This window comes from Phlebotomus papatasi, chromosome 2, assembly GCF_024763615.1.
Source record: "Phlebotomus papatasi isolate M1 chromosome 2, Ppap_2.1, whole genome shotgun sequence".
Lineage (NCBI taxonomy): Eukaryota > Metazoa > Arthropoda > Insecta > Diptera > Psychodidae > Phlebotomus > Phlebotomus papatasi.
This window is the reverse complement of record NC_077223.1, coordinates 89,183,009-89,203,851: the sequence shown is the minus strand read 5'-3', so window position 1 is coordinate 89,203,851 and position 20,843 is coordinate 89,183,009. Positions and strand designations below refer to the sequence as shown.

Below are 20,843 nucleotides of genomic sequence, written 5' to 3'. Positions count from 1 at the left end.
GATAAATCCAGAGAGGAAAAAAAAGTACAAATTTTTCCAGTCATATTTTTAATGTGTTTGTATATTTCGGGGGTGTATCTGGAACCAAAAAAAAAAATAAAAGAGAAAAAGAAGTAAAGAGAAAACAACGAGAGGAATTTCACACACAATTCGTAACATTTCTCGCTAAAATATCAAACACATCTTCTGCGCGTGTTTCACGTATTTACAAGAATTGTTTAATTCTAAAATATTCATCTGGGTGTTAAAATTGAAGGAGAGACATCCAGCACTTTATAAATAATTCACAATTATTCTCTGGGTAGCAGTGATTATGGCGGAAAATACACCAACTCTGACAAGATAATCTCCTGGAAAATACTCAAATCTCGCCATTTCGACACACTTAAAGTGATTTTTGTGCCGTAAAGTATGGAAATTTCTGTGATTTTATGTCTACAGTAATTTTACGTCCAGTGACAGAAAAAAAATATTCAAATGGAAAATTTATGCGTAAAGTTTCATTCTGTTTTTCAAACTGTCCAATCAGTTCAAGTTTTTGGGAAACTTTAATTAAAGAGTAACGATGCAGGTGATAAACATAAGAACATAAAATTTTGAATTCTATAGCACAATAAACGAAATTGGTATATTATCTTTCTAATCACGTACACAATCAAATTAAAATCTTAATCCAATAATACGAAGCTTTTGTTAAAAGGGTCGAATGTGGTGAGAAAATTAATCGAATATTGCTGTAACTTATAACCTAATCCTGGTTCAACAATGTGTTCTAAACCCTGTGTTAATAAATGTAATTACACACCCGATTCAGCTGGGGAAAGTGAACAGAACGCTAAATAGTTCAAATTATTAATTTAACACATCATCATAAGCTATGCATCTGCACTGAGCATATTGGGAGCAAGGAAGGAACCGCCACGCGTATTTAGAGCTAAATCGGTGAAATCGGTACGCCTGGACAATCTAAAGGCCCAGACGCTATACCTCAAAAGTACTTTCGGATCATTTACTATTTATCAGTTCTTAATCTATTTGAATCGTTTTAAAAATTATTCAAAAAAATTCCTCAAAATAGTTTTAAGAGTAATAGGGTAAATGTCCTAATTCAAAACCATTTCCAGACGCTTTAACTTTGACAGAAGATTCAACACATTAGGGTAAGTGTGCCAAATTCCGGCCAGCTTGCAATTTAGGCCATCTTTTTTTTTCCTCGAATTTCCATGAACTTTTAGGTTTTACGTACTTTAGAGATTATACAATACAAAAGAATAACAAAAAATGTAGTTTCGATAAACGAGATGACGTGAAAAAGATATTGGAAGAATTTCTGAAGGGCAAGGAACTGTGAGAATGAAGGTGGCCGAAATAGAGCACCAAAGCCATGTCTATATTTTTATTCATTTTAAAATGTATTAAGAATGATTTTAGAGTAAATAAAGACGGTAAACTCTTAACAAGGTTCCAAGCAACACTCTTTCAGAAGAAAGAATAAAAAAAAATCAATTTGAATTTAAAATATTACATTTCAAACTTAAGACTTTGACGCTTGCATGCAACTATGCCGAAATTTGGCACACTTACCCTAAGTTCATATTTTTTCTGAAGAGAATTACATAAATTTTCTCCTTGATTATTCTAGAATGTTACTGTTTAGTGAAAATTCTTTAGATATAATTTGAAAACTTCTTAAATACAAGAAAAAACGCGAGTGTAAAATGCTTCAATTGGAAACATATTAATCCAAATGGAGACAAGGGAAAGTTTCTAATTGGACACAAACAGTGTAAGTGAAACCGCGACGTAAGGCTTTCAAAACCTTGTTGAGTTGCTCCTCAGTGTAGGATTTGTATTTATTCCTGGTCTTTTCTCCTTTCCCATCTAAAACAATAAGAAAATCTCTCCAAAAACAATCATTATTTCCGTTTCCTATTGAAGCATTTGCAGACACTTCAGAAAAACCCTTTTTGTTCACGAAATAGGTAATTATTTCATTTGAAAACTTCACGTGCCATTAAAAATTAAGATTAGCATTTAATTTAACTAAAATTATCCAGAAATATGACATAGGGTAAAGTGATATAATTTGGAATTAGTGTTACAAGTTGGACAATTCGCCGCTACAAGTTGGACATAATTTTTTCTTGATAAATACAGTACAAAATTCGTTTTTAAGCACAAGGAACTAAATTATAAAACTAAAGCATCAAAAATATGCAAATAAAAACGAAGTACTAAATTTATCAAGACAAAAAGCCCTGTCCAAATTCTACCATTGTCCAACTTGTACCACTGTCCAACTTGTACGACTTTACCCTAAATGTTAAACAAAACGAATAAACAACGATCACCTCATTGTGTTTTTCATTGAAAAACATGGTCAATCGATGAAAAATTCGATGGCGAAAAGGTACACTTTTAATTTTCCTGAGAAATTAACAAATGAAAATTTGTGAATATGAATGGATTTTCGCTTTATTTGTAGCAAAATTAACTAAATAATGAAACTGTGGTATAGACAATATAAAAATATAATAATTTAATACTGTATTTTTCATGAAAACAATGACGTTTCCATTTAAAGTAGCGAAAAATTTCCATTTGGAGCAGGCTTTGAATTAGTTTAATTTACCCTAGAACTATTTTTCGGATAAAAATTATACTTATCGGTTCATAATCGGTTCGTTACTTGTTCACAACCGATTTGAACCAATTTACAAATTATTCAAGAGATTGCCGAAAACACCTAGAATCATTAACAAGACTTAATCGATTTTAACAGTTTTTCAATTAATATCACCCTGTAATTTGTTTTCAAAATTTATTTTTTTCACTATTTCATTACTTAAACAAAATTGTAGGTTTAAATTGGTTATAAATCCATGTAAAGGTTGCTAAACGACTTTACAAGATTAATTGAAGGAATATGGGAAAAATATGAAGGTTGGCTTTTCTTTATACGCTGAGATATAACTTAACTTTCTTTCATTTTCAAAATCAATAAAAATTTAAGTTTCTGGTACAGAAATTTCACCTTGCTTTTTCAAAGAGGAGAATGTAAAACATAATTTAAAATTCCCACGATGTACTTAGTGTCAGTGTACATAAAAGACTCCTTTTAATCACACTCAATTGAGGGGCGTTTGTGGGTGATAAAACCACAATATTTACCACTAGAACAATTTACATAGTGGTGAATGCAAAAAGCGAGGGTGGTAACTAAAGTGGAAAATGTTTGCAAATGAGAAATACCTTTAAGGTGTTAAAAGAATATTCTTTCTGAATTAACTACATTTAAATTTTACGTATTTAAATATTTGATGTTTTTGGTACGCAAATATTCTTATGATTTGAAAAGTCTTGCAAGGATAACTTTATCAGTTGCAATAAAAATACTTGCAAACACAAAATGTGATAAAAAAAAAGAGAACAAGGAATTAGTTTCAAGGCGACTTTAAATTTTCTTACAATCACAACTTGTTCCAGTAGAAAGCTCTTTCATTCTATTTTTATCACACGAATTACATGTCTGTTATTTTTATTAATATTGCTTCTCTATTGTCAAGATAAAGTACGTGATATTCTTCTTCAGCATAATACAGTGAAAATCAACGAGGTGTGAAAAGTGCTTTCAATTTACATGTGAATAAAGGGCAAAATTGGCGCAATATGACTTTATTACATGCAAAACCTCTGTGATTCTTATACATTTTTTTATTGTGTCTCATGCAAAACCGTTCCTTTCTTATAATGTATACTCCACGAAAAAAGGGAACATCCATCGTAAAAATGGTACATAGTATGAACTTGAAGATTTTCATCCGTTTTAAGATAATAATGGAGTCTTTCACAGTATAAATTGTCAGTCATGCAAAAGGAAAAATTTACATATAATTTCCAGCAACAATTCTTGCTGAAACCCTTTTTTTAATGCCTTTCTTGCAGACAAATGTCGTATTTTTGCATTACAAAGAAGTCATAGAATTTTCTTCTACTCTTTATTTTCTAAGTCATTCTTCCTCTAACGTTGATACAGTATGAATTTTGAATGCAAATTTGTGAGATTTAGCAGAAAAATAGATTGTTGGCTTCCTTTCGGTGCACACCGTTGTATATCCTCTATCAAAATAACCAAGAAAATAACCAAGAAACAAAATCAACATATATATACAAACATGAATACAAGAAAATTCTATATTGACTCTTATTCATGCGGAAGTTGGTAAAGATTTCGATACATGTTATCAAAAATTGGAAAACTTCACAAATAAATTGTTTTTCAACAATCACATTGATTTCTTAAGATTCTTTCACCCATTCTATTTCCATTTGGTTGATAACGTTTCTTATGGACCAGATTTTCCTTTTATATACGAAGAAAGTTTGTTAGATTTATTTTCTTAGGTCACTTTATTGAGAACTTTGGACTCATGGGGTCTCAACTGAAAGTCTCATGAGCATTCCTATGAAATTTACTCTGATATACCCTTATCAATTTCAACAGCAAATTTAGTATACCCAGGGACAGTTGAAAAACACGGAAAGTATAAACAAACATTTAAATTTACTTTAGAAAAATTTTCTTTCATGCCGAAATAGAAAAAAATCGCGAGCGGCTTTTTGAATTTTCATTTAAATTTCAGTCAACTCATGCGGTACTCCTTTTCCTTCATTGTGATTTTTCCTATTGGATATAAATGCTTAAATGTACCTTGGCGAGTTATGTTAAATGTTCATGAAAAGCTGAATAACGTTTTCATCCAGTAATGCTTACGGATAGGCGCCATTAATTGGTTTAGAGGCCAAACGGTTAGAGATAGACTTGGAACTTTTGTAAACCCTCCCATAAGTCGAGCCAAGAATTATTAAAACATCTCTCAATTTTCCCCCACACCTCCCCTTTCCACATAAAACTGTGTTTTTGCGTTTCCTCGAAAACGCTTTGTGCGATTTCTTTTTAAGTTTTGGATATGTTTGAGAGATTACCTAGGCGGACATTTCGTCCATATACGAAAATACTGTTAAATCATTAGTTTTATAATTGTTTTAATTAAGTTTTGTATATGCTTAGAAGTATAAGTAATAAATATACCAAAAGACTGAGTTGATTTAGTTTTACTGAAAACGCTCTTCGTGGAATTTTCCATTCTGCTTTGAAGAGTACTCGTGTGTTAAGACGGCGGTGGACATAAAATCACAAATAACTCAGTAAAACAATATTGTATTGTTCTATACAGTAGACTCTCACTCAATCGGCTCTTTTTCAATCGGGCGACAAATTTTGTTGACAATTTTCACGTTTAATTATGAAGCTAATTCGCTCAAATTCGCTGTAGTTCTTCCTATTTTATCGTGATTCTTTATAATTGAGACTTTTTGTGGAATTTACAAAGGCTTTGACGCTCAATTCTATCGCTAAACCTGATGACATTTTGCCCCATATTCCCGATTGAGACAGAGTCTACTGTAATTTAATTAATTAATTTATATGAATTTTATCTCGAATAATATGAAATGCTAAAAATCACGTTTTACCATGGAAATCTTAAATAAATTTTTTTTTCAAAGTCAAACTTATACAACGAATTGATTTAGAATCTCTGACTGTAGATAATGTGATGTCTTCCGGAATAAATGCGAAAACTTCAGCTAAGTTCTTTTGACTCATTGGATCCTCCTTCAACTTCCTCCCTCATTATTGGTCTTTATGTTGACAGAGTGAAGTGTATGTTTGAGCTTTTTTTGTGCTGAGAATCTCAATGAATAATATCGACTCTTCTGTTCTAAACTATGATATTCCAAAAAGACATTTCAGGATATATTCCAGTCGTCTGTGAGATTCTGTTTTGCCTTTTTTTTCAGAAAAGTGATTTTGCTAGTGCATTTATAAAACTTGTATCAATCTAAGATAAAATAGTAAAACTATATTAGATTGACTTAGAATAGGATAGAATGGAGTCATCGTTGTAATAAATAATCTCATGCATGAATATTTATCTCCATCTCAAACAGATGCTGCTGCGGCCAGGCACGTCTCACGCATCCCGTTCTACAGGGTGTGGATGCGGGATCGCCAACTGATGGTTGGGCACCGTTCAAGCACACCCGACCTCATCCTACAGATGCGTATGGCACGATAGAATTCCAAGGAGGAGCTCATCCTACTAAAGCACAAGTGAGTGTTTTTTTATGCAATTTTTCATCTTTGCCTCTTTTTTTCTGCGTCATTCAGGTGAAAAAGCTTTTATTGAAACCCTATGTTTTTCTATATAGAACATTTTTTTCCCTGCAGAATTGTTAAATCACTTGAAAAATTGCTTTTTTTACGCATGACTTGATTAATCACTTATATTATCCATTTTGAAGTTTTAAAATTCATCAAAGATAGGGATTTAAATAAAATATAAAGATAATTTTTGTTGAATTTTTCATAATTAAATAACTTTCAAGGTTTGCCAATAATACTTGATTAACTTTTCAATATCTCCGAATATATACTTTAAGCAATGTGAAAGCACTTTCATTGTCCATTGGGAGAGTCTTTAATTTGACATAGAGTCATTTTGTTTATGGCAAATGTTGTTCTTAAGTGAAAAAGGGAAACTCTTGGACATAATGGATAAAGTTGTCTGCTATATGTGCAATTGTTGATTATTGGCTAGTCATTCAAACAATTTTGTTGTGTTTTCTAAATGATGGTGACCACAAGTGCTGTTAAGCACCGAATAACAAACAAAACAGATTCAGTACTATTTCAGTGAAATCTGGTACTACGATTCATTTTATGGTAAAGATAACAAACCAATCGAATAGTTACAGTGGATTATGGAAAAAATACTGTTTTTAAAGCTAGAAAAAATACAATTTTCGGAAATTTGTGGTACTTTACTTATTAATTCCTTCTGTTTACAATTCTAATATAGTTGTATAATTATACCATAAGATAAGAGGTTAACCTATTCAGGACTAGTATGACATCGATAGTCAAAAATATCAAAAAAAAACTCTCTATATGGTCACTTAACCACTGGTCTTCAAAGGATTAATGGCATTCAAAAGAAAATGTCCCTAATCCATGCAACATTTCGAACTTGCTAGAAAACTTAAAGTCAAGTTATTCTAATTAAATTTTCACATAAAGTTGTTAAAATGTTTAAAATACCTCATAAAGAAAATGTTAAATTTGTTAATCAATGATTCTGCGGGAAATTAAATATACTATTGAGAAAAGTTCTCTTGAAAGCACAGAAGAAGTTATAAGTGGCTTAATCGGTTTAATATCCTTAATCGGTTAGTATCCACCGCCATTTAAGCGGTGGTGACCAACCTCCAGCTCCAGAACCAAATGGTGGAAATGCTTCTTCGCAGGTTGCATATGCCGTCTAAGCCAATTAAAAACCATAAAGTATAAATGATACAATATTGAAAGACCAAAGGAAAGAGAACAAAAATTAGAAAAACAAGTAGTCACGACGACAGGAATGATCTAATGAGCCGCTGCTTCTTCTCTCTGGGTAATCTATTCCAAAGAGACACCCCCATGACAAAGAGTGAGAAATGAAGAATGCGGCTCAGTGTGACAATGTCATATGACTAATTTAAAATTTTGTATATGGTAAATCCGGAAGAATTAATTATAAATCCGACCTATATCAATTACTAAAAGCTTCTTAGAGCTCCTTCCAATGGTCATTCGATACTCCTTAGGCTTTTATGTTGTCCTGCTCACGAATTTTGCAACACAGATTTGTCATATGACATTGCCATACTATTACATAATTCTACTTTTGGTTGACAAACTCGGCTACAACAGCTCAGCCAGATAACCAGGCTGATCGCGTTGAAGCACGCGACATAGAAAAATCGACTGCTCGTGACTGTAGGAAGAATGAAAGAGGTTGCTCCAATACTACATTATAATATTGAGAAATACGGTCGTAAGGACAAAGCGGAAAGATGAAATGAATGCAATTATTAAAGGATACGGTCAAGCGGCAAAGAGAAGCTTTGTAGCATGAAAAAAATAACTCAGCACCATAGGAAAAATGGGGAAGAAACAGGGCATGAACTAGGGGTACCCGAATATCCTGAACGATGAGAATTAATCCATTATTTTATTTATTTTTTTTAAAGATTTTGAAGATAAAATTAACATAGTTAGGATTATCTGAATAAGATCAAATATGCACCATTTTATTTGATAACTTTTCTTCAAATTGAAGACAATTTCATAATCCCACGATTGAAGAAGTTCTCGTTCCTACTGGTAAAAAACTTGACTAGCTGATTTTTACAAGCCTTTCTTGATGACAGTTCTACACTATCAAAAAAAAATTGAAAATGCTTGAAAAGGAGATAGTCGCTTGGTGCCAAATTTGGGCTACACGGCGAGTTCAGTGAAACCTCCCAACTAAAAGCTCTTGGAGCTTCTGAAGCGTCATTAAAGATGTGTGCGGCCTGGCGTTGTCTTGATGGAACACAACGCTTTTTCGCCTGCTTCAGTCTGGTCGTTGACAATAGTGGTCTGAATTGAATGTTTGGCCATTGTACAGATGCTCATAGTAGATGATTCCCTTCGGATTTTGGCGATTGTTTATACAGGCTAATCACGCTTGTACCATGATTTCTTCCGATTTGTGTTCTCGTATGTGACCCACTTTTTATGGTCAAACCAGGGGCCCATCAAACCTAATAAAAATTGAAGCTATTTTTCACTTTTCCTTGTAAAAATTTTGCAGATATTGCACCGCGACTTAAACAAATTTGCTCGTACTTCTTGTATAATTTTGGTGAACATTATGATATATGTATTTTTAGATAGCTTTTAATACACGATTTCGAAATATATCAGACTGATAAGTCAATTCTCTTTAGGAAAAAACTTGCCAATAGTCTTCAGTGCATTTATGCAAAAACGTATAGAAAAATGAAATGTCGAGAGGCCCCTGGTCAAACACCATCCGTTTTAAAAATGAGTCGATTTCGTTACGTTTCAGCAAAGAGTCTCAATCATCAATTCGGCCCAAAAAGTTATTTTTTGACAATTGGTGTGACACCCGTATACCTAGCTTTTTCGTTAGATCAATATTATGCAAATGGTTCCAATGCGATGCGATTTCTATATCGTGAGATATTACTTACTAAAGAAATCTTCCTAAAAGGGCTCAGGACGTTTTACTCGACCTAATATAAACCGTTTTTTTTTTAAATAATTCCACTAATTTGACATTAAATTTTTATAATGGAGTATTTATCCGTCTTTAGACTTAAGAGCTTAATTTAAACCAATTGCTGAAAGTTTTGAATTTCTTCATAACAAGCAAATTGGAAAATTTAGATTTTCAAAATTTGTTAGATAATTTTGTTGAATTGTCATAAAGAACAAAGTATTGGTTACGTTTAAATATGAATTCCAAGTCTGTATGCCACTTTCACAACTACGATAGGCTTTAAGCTTGTAGCTTAATTTGTTAACAAATACTTTTATAATCCCTAAAATTTCTCTTTTATTTTAAATTAGATTTTACAAAGAATTCTGAGTGATACTGACTGCTTATCCTAATTCTGTGTGAGATTTTTCTTATTTCAAATTTAAATGTAGGTATTCTCAACGGTTCAAAATTTTATTAATCACTTTTCAATACGGAACATCATTTTCAATTAGCGCACTATCCAATTTTACAATGAAAAAATTACAGCTGCCATTGTCTAAAATTAAAGCCTATTACTATTTTTTTACTCTCTCAGAATAAAACTTGACATTTAAATACACTGGTATTTATAAGCACATTTGTTGAGTATTTTATTAATTTATTTATTTGATCTAAAAACAGCAATGCACTTTTTCATGCAGGATTTAGCTTTTTGTTTCGTTTAATTAAATTATGGTTTTTTTTGACTCATGAAGAATGAATTTGAGAATTTCCATCTTTTTAAAGCACTGCGATGATATTAATCATAAATCACAAATGTTCTATATAGCATTCCATTTTCCCTTCCCTCTGTATTCTCGTTGAAATTCCAAATTTGTAAAGGGATGAAAGTGAGAAAAATCGTGAGAAAATTTAGGGGAACTCCATGAAAAGGAGCCACATGCATGAAATCCGTGACTTTAATTCTCTATCTAAATATATGCCCTTTACTTTTGCAGTATGTGAGATTGTCATACGACACGAGACCAGAATTGCTCGTTCAACTGTTCACGCGAGAATGGAATTTGGAGTTGCCCAAACTCCTCATCACCGTTCAAGGTGGAAAGGCGAACTTTGAATTGCAGCCAAAATTGAAAAAGGTAAGGACAAGTACCTTTGCTTCTCTTTAATTTTACTTTAAGTAGTAGAGAGGCTTTGAGTATGACACATCTTTCCGGACTTTTGGTTGCAAAATCTACCTTTTTCCTATGTCATTCATGTGTTAAAGCACGCTTCAGATGGATAGGAAGTAATCCTTTCTTTCCACTGTTGATCCATAGATTTCTCCTTCACATCTCTGTCTCATTTTGATATGTTGTGCTCCTTTCTCCTTATATAGAAGGTCGGATACACAATGACAAATTCACTGCGGGCAGCCTATCGAGGCGTGAAAGTGAAATTCCAACTGAGTGAAATACAAAAGACATGTCTAGCATAAAGTGCTGACCAATTTGTGTACCAGATAAATTATTGAGATTATATATATATATATATATATATATATATATATAACTAACATATCATAATTTCATGAAACTGTAGGGGAAAATACTCTCCCTTCGAACGTTCATGCCTTCGAATAATGTAAATTTTCCTTTAGTTTTCCTAAGAGACTTACACATTTCTATTAAATATTAGATGGTTTATCATCAATTCTTGATAATTCCGAGATAATTTAGTGTAAATCTCTTACGAAAAACAAAAGAAATTCGCGTTATTCGAAGGCATGAATGTTCGAAGGGAGAGTACTTTCCCCTATAGAAGTTATCATTGTTGTACACTCAACAGTTGCTATTCAGGGAAATAGGAATAATTCTTATCTTAACTTGTTCATTTCTTTTCCTACGCATAGCCCAACAGACGCAAGATAACAACTTTAGCTTATCGGTGACCCCTCTCCCACGACTATTTTTTATTAAAATTTTCGGATAAACTGAGTTTTTTTTAATCGTCTTATAACATGATTTTTTAAACGAACTTAGTTTGCAATAACTTGTTTATATCGCTGCAAATTAATCTTGAATCAGAAGATATTAAAAAATGTCGGAGATGTATCTGAAATACATCTGCTTTTTTTAAGGTTTCATAAGACTTTACAAAATAAATATATTATATATTTTGTTCATAAACAATGCTTTAAGAATGTTTATGAAAACTAGCTGGAATTCTTTTGTAACAAACAAAAGCTTTGTGGGTTAGTGTCCACCGCCATTTTAGCTCTGGTAAATGATAAATTCAATTTTTTTTATTATAAAATTAAGTCGCGCTCTGTAAGTATATTTGCGATGAATAAATAATCTACTTACAGTAAGAATCATAGGTTTGTTACCGTGCTGCGTTTAAAAAAATATTTCTTTAAAAATTAATAGTGTATTACTATTTTTTATCAGGTTTCATTTTCTATTTCTAAACATAAATGTAACATCACAATATTAATACATTTTTTAGTATTAAAAAACTTATTTTCATAGCCGCCTTCTTTTAGGCTACCAAAAGTTTGTTACGGGCTACATTAGTCTTTGTGAAATAATTCAGGTATGGAAAGATAAAGCTTCCTACACTTGTCTTGTATGAAAAAAAGTCTGATGTCAAATTCTCGAACGCAGCCAGTTACAACTGGTTCCTGGTAAACTGTAACGCTACTGCCCGTATATTGTAACAGGGTACTTAAGAGGAACTCCAGTGGACAAGCTCTATCCCTTAGCAGGAATTACACCACCACGGGAGAGAATTATTAATCGAAACGATTAATAGTAATAACTGATTACTGTCTATTTCGTTTATTCCGAATCGTTTATCTGATTTCGTTTATTTCTCTTGGAAAGTTGTTATTATAGTTCGGGATGGGAATTAAGCTAGATGGAGCATATACTTTGCATAAGTTACTTCGTAAAATGAAGGATAAGTAATTAAGTTTTTTCGTTATCAGCAATTTTAATATAAATTTTTATTATTTTGAAAAGTTGTCGAGCCTAAAATAATTTTCTTATTATGTTAAAAATTATCAAAATATACTTTAATTAAAACCGGGTGACATAAAAAAGTTATATCGCAATATTTGGCATTATTTTTATAATTTTTTCGCACTGTATCCTAGACATACAGTGTCGTACATATTTCTATGAATAAGCCGGAAGCACTACTGGAAATATTTTCCTAATGTGTACCATACCTTTTATGTTTCTTCCGGAGTTGTAGAAGTGTATAGGCTTTGGTGTGGGAATAAATGAAGAAATGCTAAAAGAAAATTTGATGAAAAGGGAATGGCGAAAATTTACCATTGAGAGACAAGATGGCACATTTCCCTACGTCAGGAACGATATAGTCACATGTGAGGCAATTGTCGATTTCAGCGATGTGACATGATGTCTGTGTTGTTTCTATTCTTTCACAAATTGTCCTCTCTCTCTCCGCAGGAAATCAGAAAGGGATTGCTCAAAGCTGCCAGAACCACCGGAGCCTGGATTTTTACGGGCGGCACAAATACCGGTGAGTCCTTTCCACCCAATCACATCGACGTGTGTGGCATTTTCTGTTGAATTAGCTACCCCAAAAAGTTCCCAAGGGGGCTACTAAGTGAAATTTATGATGAATCCATATGCCCCTAATGTAACTCCATGTCCATAACTTTTAACCACATTCCCATATAATCTGATACTATGATGTTGATGTTGCATGAAAATCTATCCTTTACACAAAATTAATTAGCTTTTCTGTTACTTCTATTGGGAAATTGAGAACAGAGGCAGTGATGATAAATTAAATTTTAATTGAATCCGGCTGTATTGCTCCGATAAATCAAGTTGCTGAATTGTAAACGTTGGAAGACGTAGAATTTATCGGTCAGTATGAAAACAATATTTTTCATATTGCAGAACCAAATGGTGTGCAAAGTGTTTTGCTCTCTCTATGTAAATGATGTACTTAATTGAGAACAAAGGATGGATTTTGCATAAAGTTCTCAACAGCCCTGCAGATTTATGTGCGGAGAAGAAAAGTTCCACTTTTTAATTACTGTTGGTGCCTTAAGGGGTTTATCTTTTGAAAATACTGTCTCTCTATAACTTTTAATCTTAATTAAATTATAGTTTTAAGCATGATTTAATTATTCTTTGTTCATTTTCTATCTCACAAAGTGCCTATCAAACGCAAGTAAAAACATTTTGTTTTAGTTTGTGTAGGATTAAGTTTTATTTAATCATTTTACTAAGTGATAATAGGGTAGTTGGAGAAATATTAGATTATGATAGACATTTTTCAAATAGAAAAGGAATACACAGAAAAATTAGAAATGTATGTCGAAAATTGTTCGTAAATAATTCTAAATTTCTACTTTGGACTTACGAAATTCTCGTAAATCGTATAACCTACAAAAATGTTCGTAAAAGTTTGTACTTCTTTGATAAACATTGTTCGTAACATGAACACACTTGCTGAGGTTTTTTTTCTTCTATTGGTTCTCGAATTGCAAAACCTTGATATCCACACGGTTTGTGTTTTGGATTTCAAGATTCCAAGATATTTGACATCGATTTTGATTTTTTGATTTCAGAATACCAAAATCTTGAAATTTTCTTGATCTTGATTTTGATCTTGGTCTCAGAATTGAGGCCATATTGTTTCTATATTTTGGTTTATCTTGCAAAAATTACGAACAAATTACAAAATTGAACGAAGATTTTTCTGTGTAGAAAGTAGAAATTTTTATAAATTTTTCAGTGGGTTTGGGGAGACTGGGGCAAAAAGTCGCAAAACGGATATTTTACTTTTTAAAAAGCTACCCGAGCACCTCCAAAATTTCTAATTAGCACGGTTTTATAGGAAATTTACTGCACTACAACTCTGTGAAAGCCATTTTCTTCTATTTTTTAAGGAAATATATTTATCGAGCCGTTTTCTAAAAGGTAATTTTGTGATCATTCTCAAAAATGCTGGGGCAAATAGTATCAGGCATAAGATACTATCACATTTTGATTCGATTTATTACGGGATTACGTAAATTTAAGTAAAATACCTAGATTACATATTTTCATAGGAAATTTATTCTTCTACACCTTTGTAAAACACCGTTTTCTTTATCTGAGCGAGAAAAGCGCATTTTAAGCTATTTCACAATAAACACACAAAAGACTGCAAATCTTTTGACCAATGCAAACAACAAGCGGCGACACATAGCATTGACGTTTCTTTTCACCGTGTGACATCAGAAATTGTTTCGATTTTTGGTATTTTTTGCTCCATAGCCTTTGTTACTTTTTACCCCAAGTGGTCGTTTTTAATAAAAGGATTTCTGGAGAAAAGAATCTTTGTAAAATTCTAAAATAGATAGCGGATTCGTATTCAAAGAATATCCAGATAATTTGGGAAATATTCACCAGTGCATCAAATTTAATACAAGTAGTTAATAATTGATATCTCCTGCATGGAAAATATTTCAAAAATAGGGCTAAAAATTTCGATATTTTTTTTATTTTCTAAATTCCTTGTTCAAATTCTAACAAACTTACGACATTGAAGAAGACTTATGGCGGCTATCTATGGAAAAAAAAATTTAAGCCGCTATCTTATTTATCTTGGAAGATATTGAATTTTAAAATTTTCGATTTGTGACTTTTGCCCCAGTCTCCCCTATACAATTCACGAGCATTTTGTAAGTCCCCGGTAAGAATTCACAAAGATTCACGAACAATTTTACAAGAAAGAAATTGTGTAAGAAATAAAAAATAAGAAATATTTTGCTATAGTTTAAATCTTCAGAGGTTAAAAGAAAATTTAAAAGGATTTTTACGTAAAATGTATTACAATGCAGCCTTTTTTATTCCGAGAATATAATTAAACAAAATCAGTAGGGGGAAGTAGGACACCTTTAAATTGGGGTACGTTTTAAAATTGGTCTTTTCGAGTATTTGAACCTTTATTTGGGTACTGATGGTCGGATTTCAGAAGCTGAGATAGTGTAAACTCACAGATGATCTAAAAGAAAATTACAGAGACTACAACGCAAACTAGTGCTGTAATTGAGGAACCACTTTAATGTTCCATAAACTTTTGATGTTCAAGTAACGTTCGTATTTGACACTAAAAATAAATTGAATTTCAGAAATCACAGTAGAATTTTGCAATATAAATATAAACTCATTTTCAATTTATTATATGAATAGGATAAAAGGACTTATATTGACATTTTAAGAACTTGTGTCAGGATTTAATGGCACCCTAGTTTATACCATTTGGGGTCTGAAATTTGAAAGCTCTAATAGGAAAAGAGAACTTAAATAAATTATATTAAGGAAGGTTTTCAGTCACTCTGGCTTCGATCAATATTTTTCCAATTTTTGTTTTTAAGAAATGTATGACTTAAGACTGGCTATTAAAATATATTGCCATTAGTTAAGATTTATAAAAGGAATATGGGAAGAATATAAAGTGTTCTAAGCCAGAGTATGTGCGAAATCTTTCCCATACTTACATTTTATTAGATACATTTAGGGCGAGGTGGGGCTATATTGTTGTACGATTTTTTTTGCATATTTCGAAATGAAACTGGATTTTAATATAATGTAATTTAGATAGACAAAACAATTGTGGGTCTAAATAAAATAATTGGAAGGATCAGCTTCATTTAGAAAAAATCGAAAAAAAATAATATATCAATGTAGCCCCACAGCTCAAAGTAGCTCTCGCCCTAGTAAAGCTTGGTATTTTTACGAAACTGTCAACAAGTGTCCCCTGTGGAACATGTGTTCCTCTGACCCAAAAAATAAAGAATCATTAATTTCTTAAATGCTTTATATCACTTTCAAATGAGTACCATTCGGCCCATTTAAAACTACTTATTTATATTATTTAATTCTTGTAAATGAACGTAAGTAATATGGCTTTTAAACTAACTAGAAACCTTTATACGTTTTTTCATCACATAAAATTGAGAAATAAAAAATATTCTATGTCTGCCCTGTCTAGCTCAAGATTCAAGGAGCACCTGTAAAAAGTTACACTATATCCTTTATGCCATACTATAAAACTCTGGATTTTTTATGTTCAATTTTACGTTGTATTTCGATAAAGCCCTTTTCAAGTCGTAATTACGAATAAGAAATCGAAGTTAAAATTTTCATGACTATTCAAACCGTCTGTAAATGTTAGCATTAAGACTTTTCTTTGAAATCCAAAGTGAAAATTTGCATTATCTTCCTCCTCTAATTTATTTACTTAAGTTATATGCTTTCATGAAGGCACCCTCATGTGTAATTGTGGATTAGATACAAAAGAAAGAAAAGAAAAAAAAGTTTTCAGAGGAAAAAAAGGTATGACAAAGGAAGAAGAAAATGAGAAGAAACCAAGAGTATTATTTTTTCTTCAACATTGATCCCCACAAAATATATAATAGCTTATGACAAAGGAAAAGGTGATGAGAGATTTTTTCTCTATTTCCCACGTATCTCATCTTTAATACAATTTTATCAGACGCTTTGCGACTATATCGATAGCGTTGTGTAATATAAACTTTGACAAAGTTATTAAGCGTCTAAGATGACGGTTTTTTTTAGCAATAACCACAGTGAAAAGTTAAAATAAAAGTGACTTTTTATCCCTTCCCACGGGTAGAATCTCTAGCGTGATAGGACTTATCCCCATAAATAGTCATTTGATACCGTCGACAAGTCATTGGAAAAATGTGACCAAAATGGGAAAACTTTTAATTATCAACTTTTTCTCGGGCACAGGGGATTTCATCATGAACAAAGTGTTTTAATTCAGTCGAGTGCAAAGTTGACTGCCAGACCTTTTTTTTCTAGCTTTCAGTAGCACAACAGGACTTTGTTCTGACACCTGCTGCGAAAGCTATGGCAAAAAGTAGAGAAGAGATTTCAAAATATTGCTGTAATAATGGCAAATTGTATGACTGGCATGTTGCTAAATTGCATTTGTTTTCTCTCAACTTGTTACACTTCACTCCACTTAAATTTTTGTTGTTTCTCAAAAAGCATTTGCAGCCACTTCTAAATAGAAAAATACCGAAAGCATCAGCTTATGCTTTGCTTAAAGAATATAACCAATTTTTACGTTGTCAAGAATTTTCTGGATTGAAAAGATGATATTTTATTATACTCTGTCAAGTGCTACAATTCTTTCAAAAAGTATCATAAAATTCCATCATTTGAAAATTTTTTACAATTGCTGCAAATACATTTTCGGAATTGAAGTAAAGTTAAAAGATAACTTATTTTTAGTTAAAAAAAATCAGGAGAGGGTAAAATAAGGTAGTTCTAAACCATTTATAAATTTGAAATTTTTAGATTGTTTGATTGATTTAGATGAGCAAAAAAAACATGAAGTAGGGGAAAGTACTGTTTCTTCGAACGTTCATGCCTTCGAATAATGTGAATTTTCTTTTATTTTTCCTAGAGACTTATACTGAATTATCACATAATCATCAATAATTGATGATAAGTTAACTAATATTTAATAAAAATGTGTTAATCTCTTAGAAAGAATAAAAGAAAATTCACATTATTCGAAGCAGGGAGGTGACATTAGCTCTGAAAAATGCGACCAGTTTTAGTGTAATTTTTTCCCTGTTTTCGTACACATTTCACAATAAATCTTCAAAACTACGTAGGTTGCCAATTCGGGGTTTTCGGTTGCCTTATCGTTATTAAATTGGCTTTTATTTTGTATTAGTATTTTTTGCTAAGTCATTCTACAATGACAGAAAATAGCTAATAAACTCAAAAGTTTTTTCGGCGCGCTAGAAACATATGGGAAACATAGGAAATGTCATGCCCCTGATTCGAAGGCATGAACGTTCGAAGGGAGAGTACTTTCCCCTAGTAATCTTGAGTGTAAAGGTTCAAATAGTTTCAGGCTAATTCTCAAGTATATTTAGCCTGTAACGCCTGTAAATACTAAGGAGTAATCGATAAAATCTAACGATAAATATTAAGGAGTTAATAATTTTGGTTTATATATTGTTGACCTGAGGTACGAAGGTACATGATTGGTTTAATGTTTAGGGGAAAGTACTCTCCCTTCAAACTTCGAACGTTCATGCCTTCGAATAATGTGAATTTCTTTTGTTTTTCGTAAAAGATTTATACTAAATTATCATGGAGTTATAAACAATTGATGATAAGCCAACTAATATTTAATAGAAATGTATAAGTCTCTTCGGAAAACTAAAAAAAAGTCACATTAATCGAAAGCTTGAACGTTCGTAGGGGAGTACTTTTCCATATACAACATTCGTTCCATAATACTAGTTAAATCCCCTTTATTATTTAAAACTTCGATTCAAGGCTTAGTTCTTGTACGAGCCATTATTAAGCTCACATTATCATTAATATTACATCTGAGGTAGTGCAGTAGAGGAGGGTGGGGTAGTTTCACCACTGAATTGCAAATTAGACTTTAAGATTGCTTTATGAAAAGATGATAAACAAAAATAAAATTTAGTAGGGGAAAGTGGACTGCCTTTGAACGCGACAGACTCCGAATATTTCAATTTTCTCTTATTTTTCAAAGCAGAAATTTTATTTTATAAACTATACTTCATTTAATACTATTAATAATTTTCTAGATTTTCTATTAACACCGATTAATAAAAAACAATTTTTGTTTTTAGAAATGAGAAAACTGTCTCCTACATCTTTTAAATAACATTTAGGATTGGTAATAAAATACGAACAATTATTCTTTAATTTTGTTAGTCTTACTGTGGAGAAGATGATTTCACCTGAATGGTAGTAGGGGACAGTGGGGCATATTTGAAATAGGACATTTTTTCTTACATATTTTTAAAATGAACTGAGTCCTATCTTAATGTAATTTAGCTTGACAATTAGTAAGGTCCAGTTTTTATTTATAAACAGTTGATCAACCCTATTTCATAAGTGCCTAAATTTAAAGATTCCTTACGTTATTTTATGCGTGAAAGTGCTTAAACGTGAAGAATTTCAGGACTTTCTATGACTTTAAAACACAAAATTTATAATTAAAGAAGGATTTTAATGCAGAATTTTGACACTCTATTTTTATAAGATCGGAAACTTTAAATATTGTCCTAATTCCTTAATAAATGCTAAATTTTGATAATTTTGTCCGCGAATACAATGATTTTCGCAGTGTGTTAAACTAACACAACAAGTAAGTAACAAGAACAACTACCCAAATCAGGCCAAAACATAACCTTACCCATGTGTTGACGTAAGAACGGTAAAATCTGTTTTTCCAAACATTCTTCGAGGTAAATATTTGACGTTATTTTCGAATATTTGACGACAGGCTTCATTTTTTGCCTGCGTCTGCATATCCCTTGCCAATTTACAAGCTTCTTCGCAAATTTCTCAGTCAACAAAAGTTTGGACTGTGATATCACCACGATCAGACGCAATGTAAAACTTTTGACCGGGAAGTTTCTGAAAATCCGTTTTTAACATAGGTCCATTAAAATACATCCGTTGAATTTCGTAAAAAATCATTCGCACAGAAGTCTTGTTCGTTTTTGGTTTCCAAATTCTAATTCAAGGGCCGATTTAGATGTGTACTACACAGTACAATCTACAACCTTCTTTTACGAAAATATACCGCATAGTTTGATAGTTTGCATGGAATTTTCTAGTCATATCCCGAATAGAAGTAACAGGAATGGTTTAAATGCGCTTCGGTACTTTCCTTATCAAAATTCGGTCACTGCTTTTAGTTTTCCTGATGGCCTGTTCAACTTTTTCTATACTTAGGTTTTCCCTATAGCTCATAATTGTGTTACATTTGCTGATTTCGTCAAATTGAGCAATTTAACTAACTTCGAGTTCGATTATTCCGGAGTTTTTAGGTTTTTGTGCAGAAATTTATTTCTTCTTTTAAGTTGCATCTTATGTTTCTCTGAACCGGATGATGAATCTTGTTGAAATTTGCACCAGTTGTTCTTTGTAGAAATGTAAACAATATGCTACCAAAGGATTTAGGTTCCCTCTGGTAGAAGGGTGGGAATTTGCAACGGATTGTACGCTTAATAGTCTTTTTAATAACATTTTAACAATGCAATGTGAATCCTTATTATATCATAAAAAGGACAGAATATTTTGCAGAAAATATTTTGAAAAGCAAATAAATTTAATATTGAAAACACCCATAAAACATTTAAATTCTATTTTTAATTTTTTTATAATTGCACTATTAAGAAAGATATCTCTGAAATTTCGAACATAATGGCTCTGGCACAATTTTTCAGGAAAGTTCCAAAAAATCAAAATTCACATCTTTTTCTTTTTTTTTATTTTGCATATGCTAGTCTACTCTTTTGAACTCTTCTTCTTCTTTTGAACGTCACACCAAATTAAATTTAGTTTCAGTCCAATTTTGAGTCCGAAAGAGTAGTATAAATTTAAGCAAAACTTTTGAGAAAGAAACATATGACTTGCGTGCGGTTTTTGTGCAGAATAAATCGAAAATAAAAAATGATTTACAAGAAATTAAAACTGTCCTATCGTTAGACTGTCCTATCCTCCTTTATTAACGTAGAGGTTGTAATGCCCAACGCACAATAACTTTTATTTTGTAAACATGTTTTTGACATTTCAATGAGAGTAAGTGATATCTAGATCTAGTCATCTTGCTCACTCTCATAGGAAATTTTAAAAATATATTTAC

General features: G+C 31.8%; 2 protein-coding genes across 2 annotated transcripts in view; both read left to right on the top strand.

The window, feature by feature from the left end:
* LOC129804969 (translin) overlaps nt 1-20,843 on the top strand; it is a 239,470-nt gene that overhangs the window by 161,243 nt on the left and 57,384 nt on the right. The gene's annotated exons all lie outside the window — the stretch shown is intronic.
* LOC129804965 (transient receptor potential cation channel trpm) overlaps nt 1-20,843 on the top strand; it is a 117,903-nt gene that overhangs the window by 50,756 nt on the left and 46,304 nt on the right. Inside the window, exons 5-7 of the mRNA XM_055852755.1 lie at nt 6,013-6,175; nt 10,151-10,291; nt 12,608-12,680. Of these exons, the coding sequence (XP_055708730.1) occupies nt 6,013-6,175; nt 10,151-10,291; nt 12,608-12,680 (377 nt within the window). The remainder of the gene's footprint in view (nt 1-6,012; nt 6,176-10,150; nt 10,292-12,607; nt 12,681-20,843) is intronic.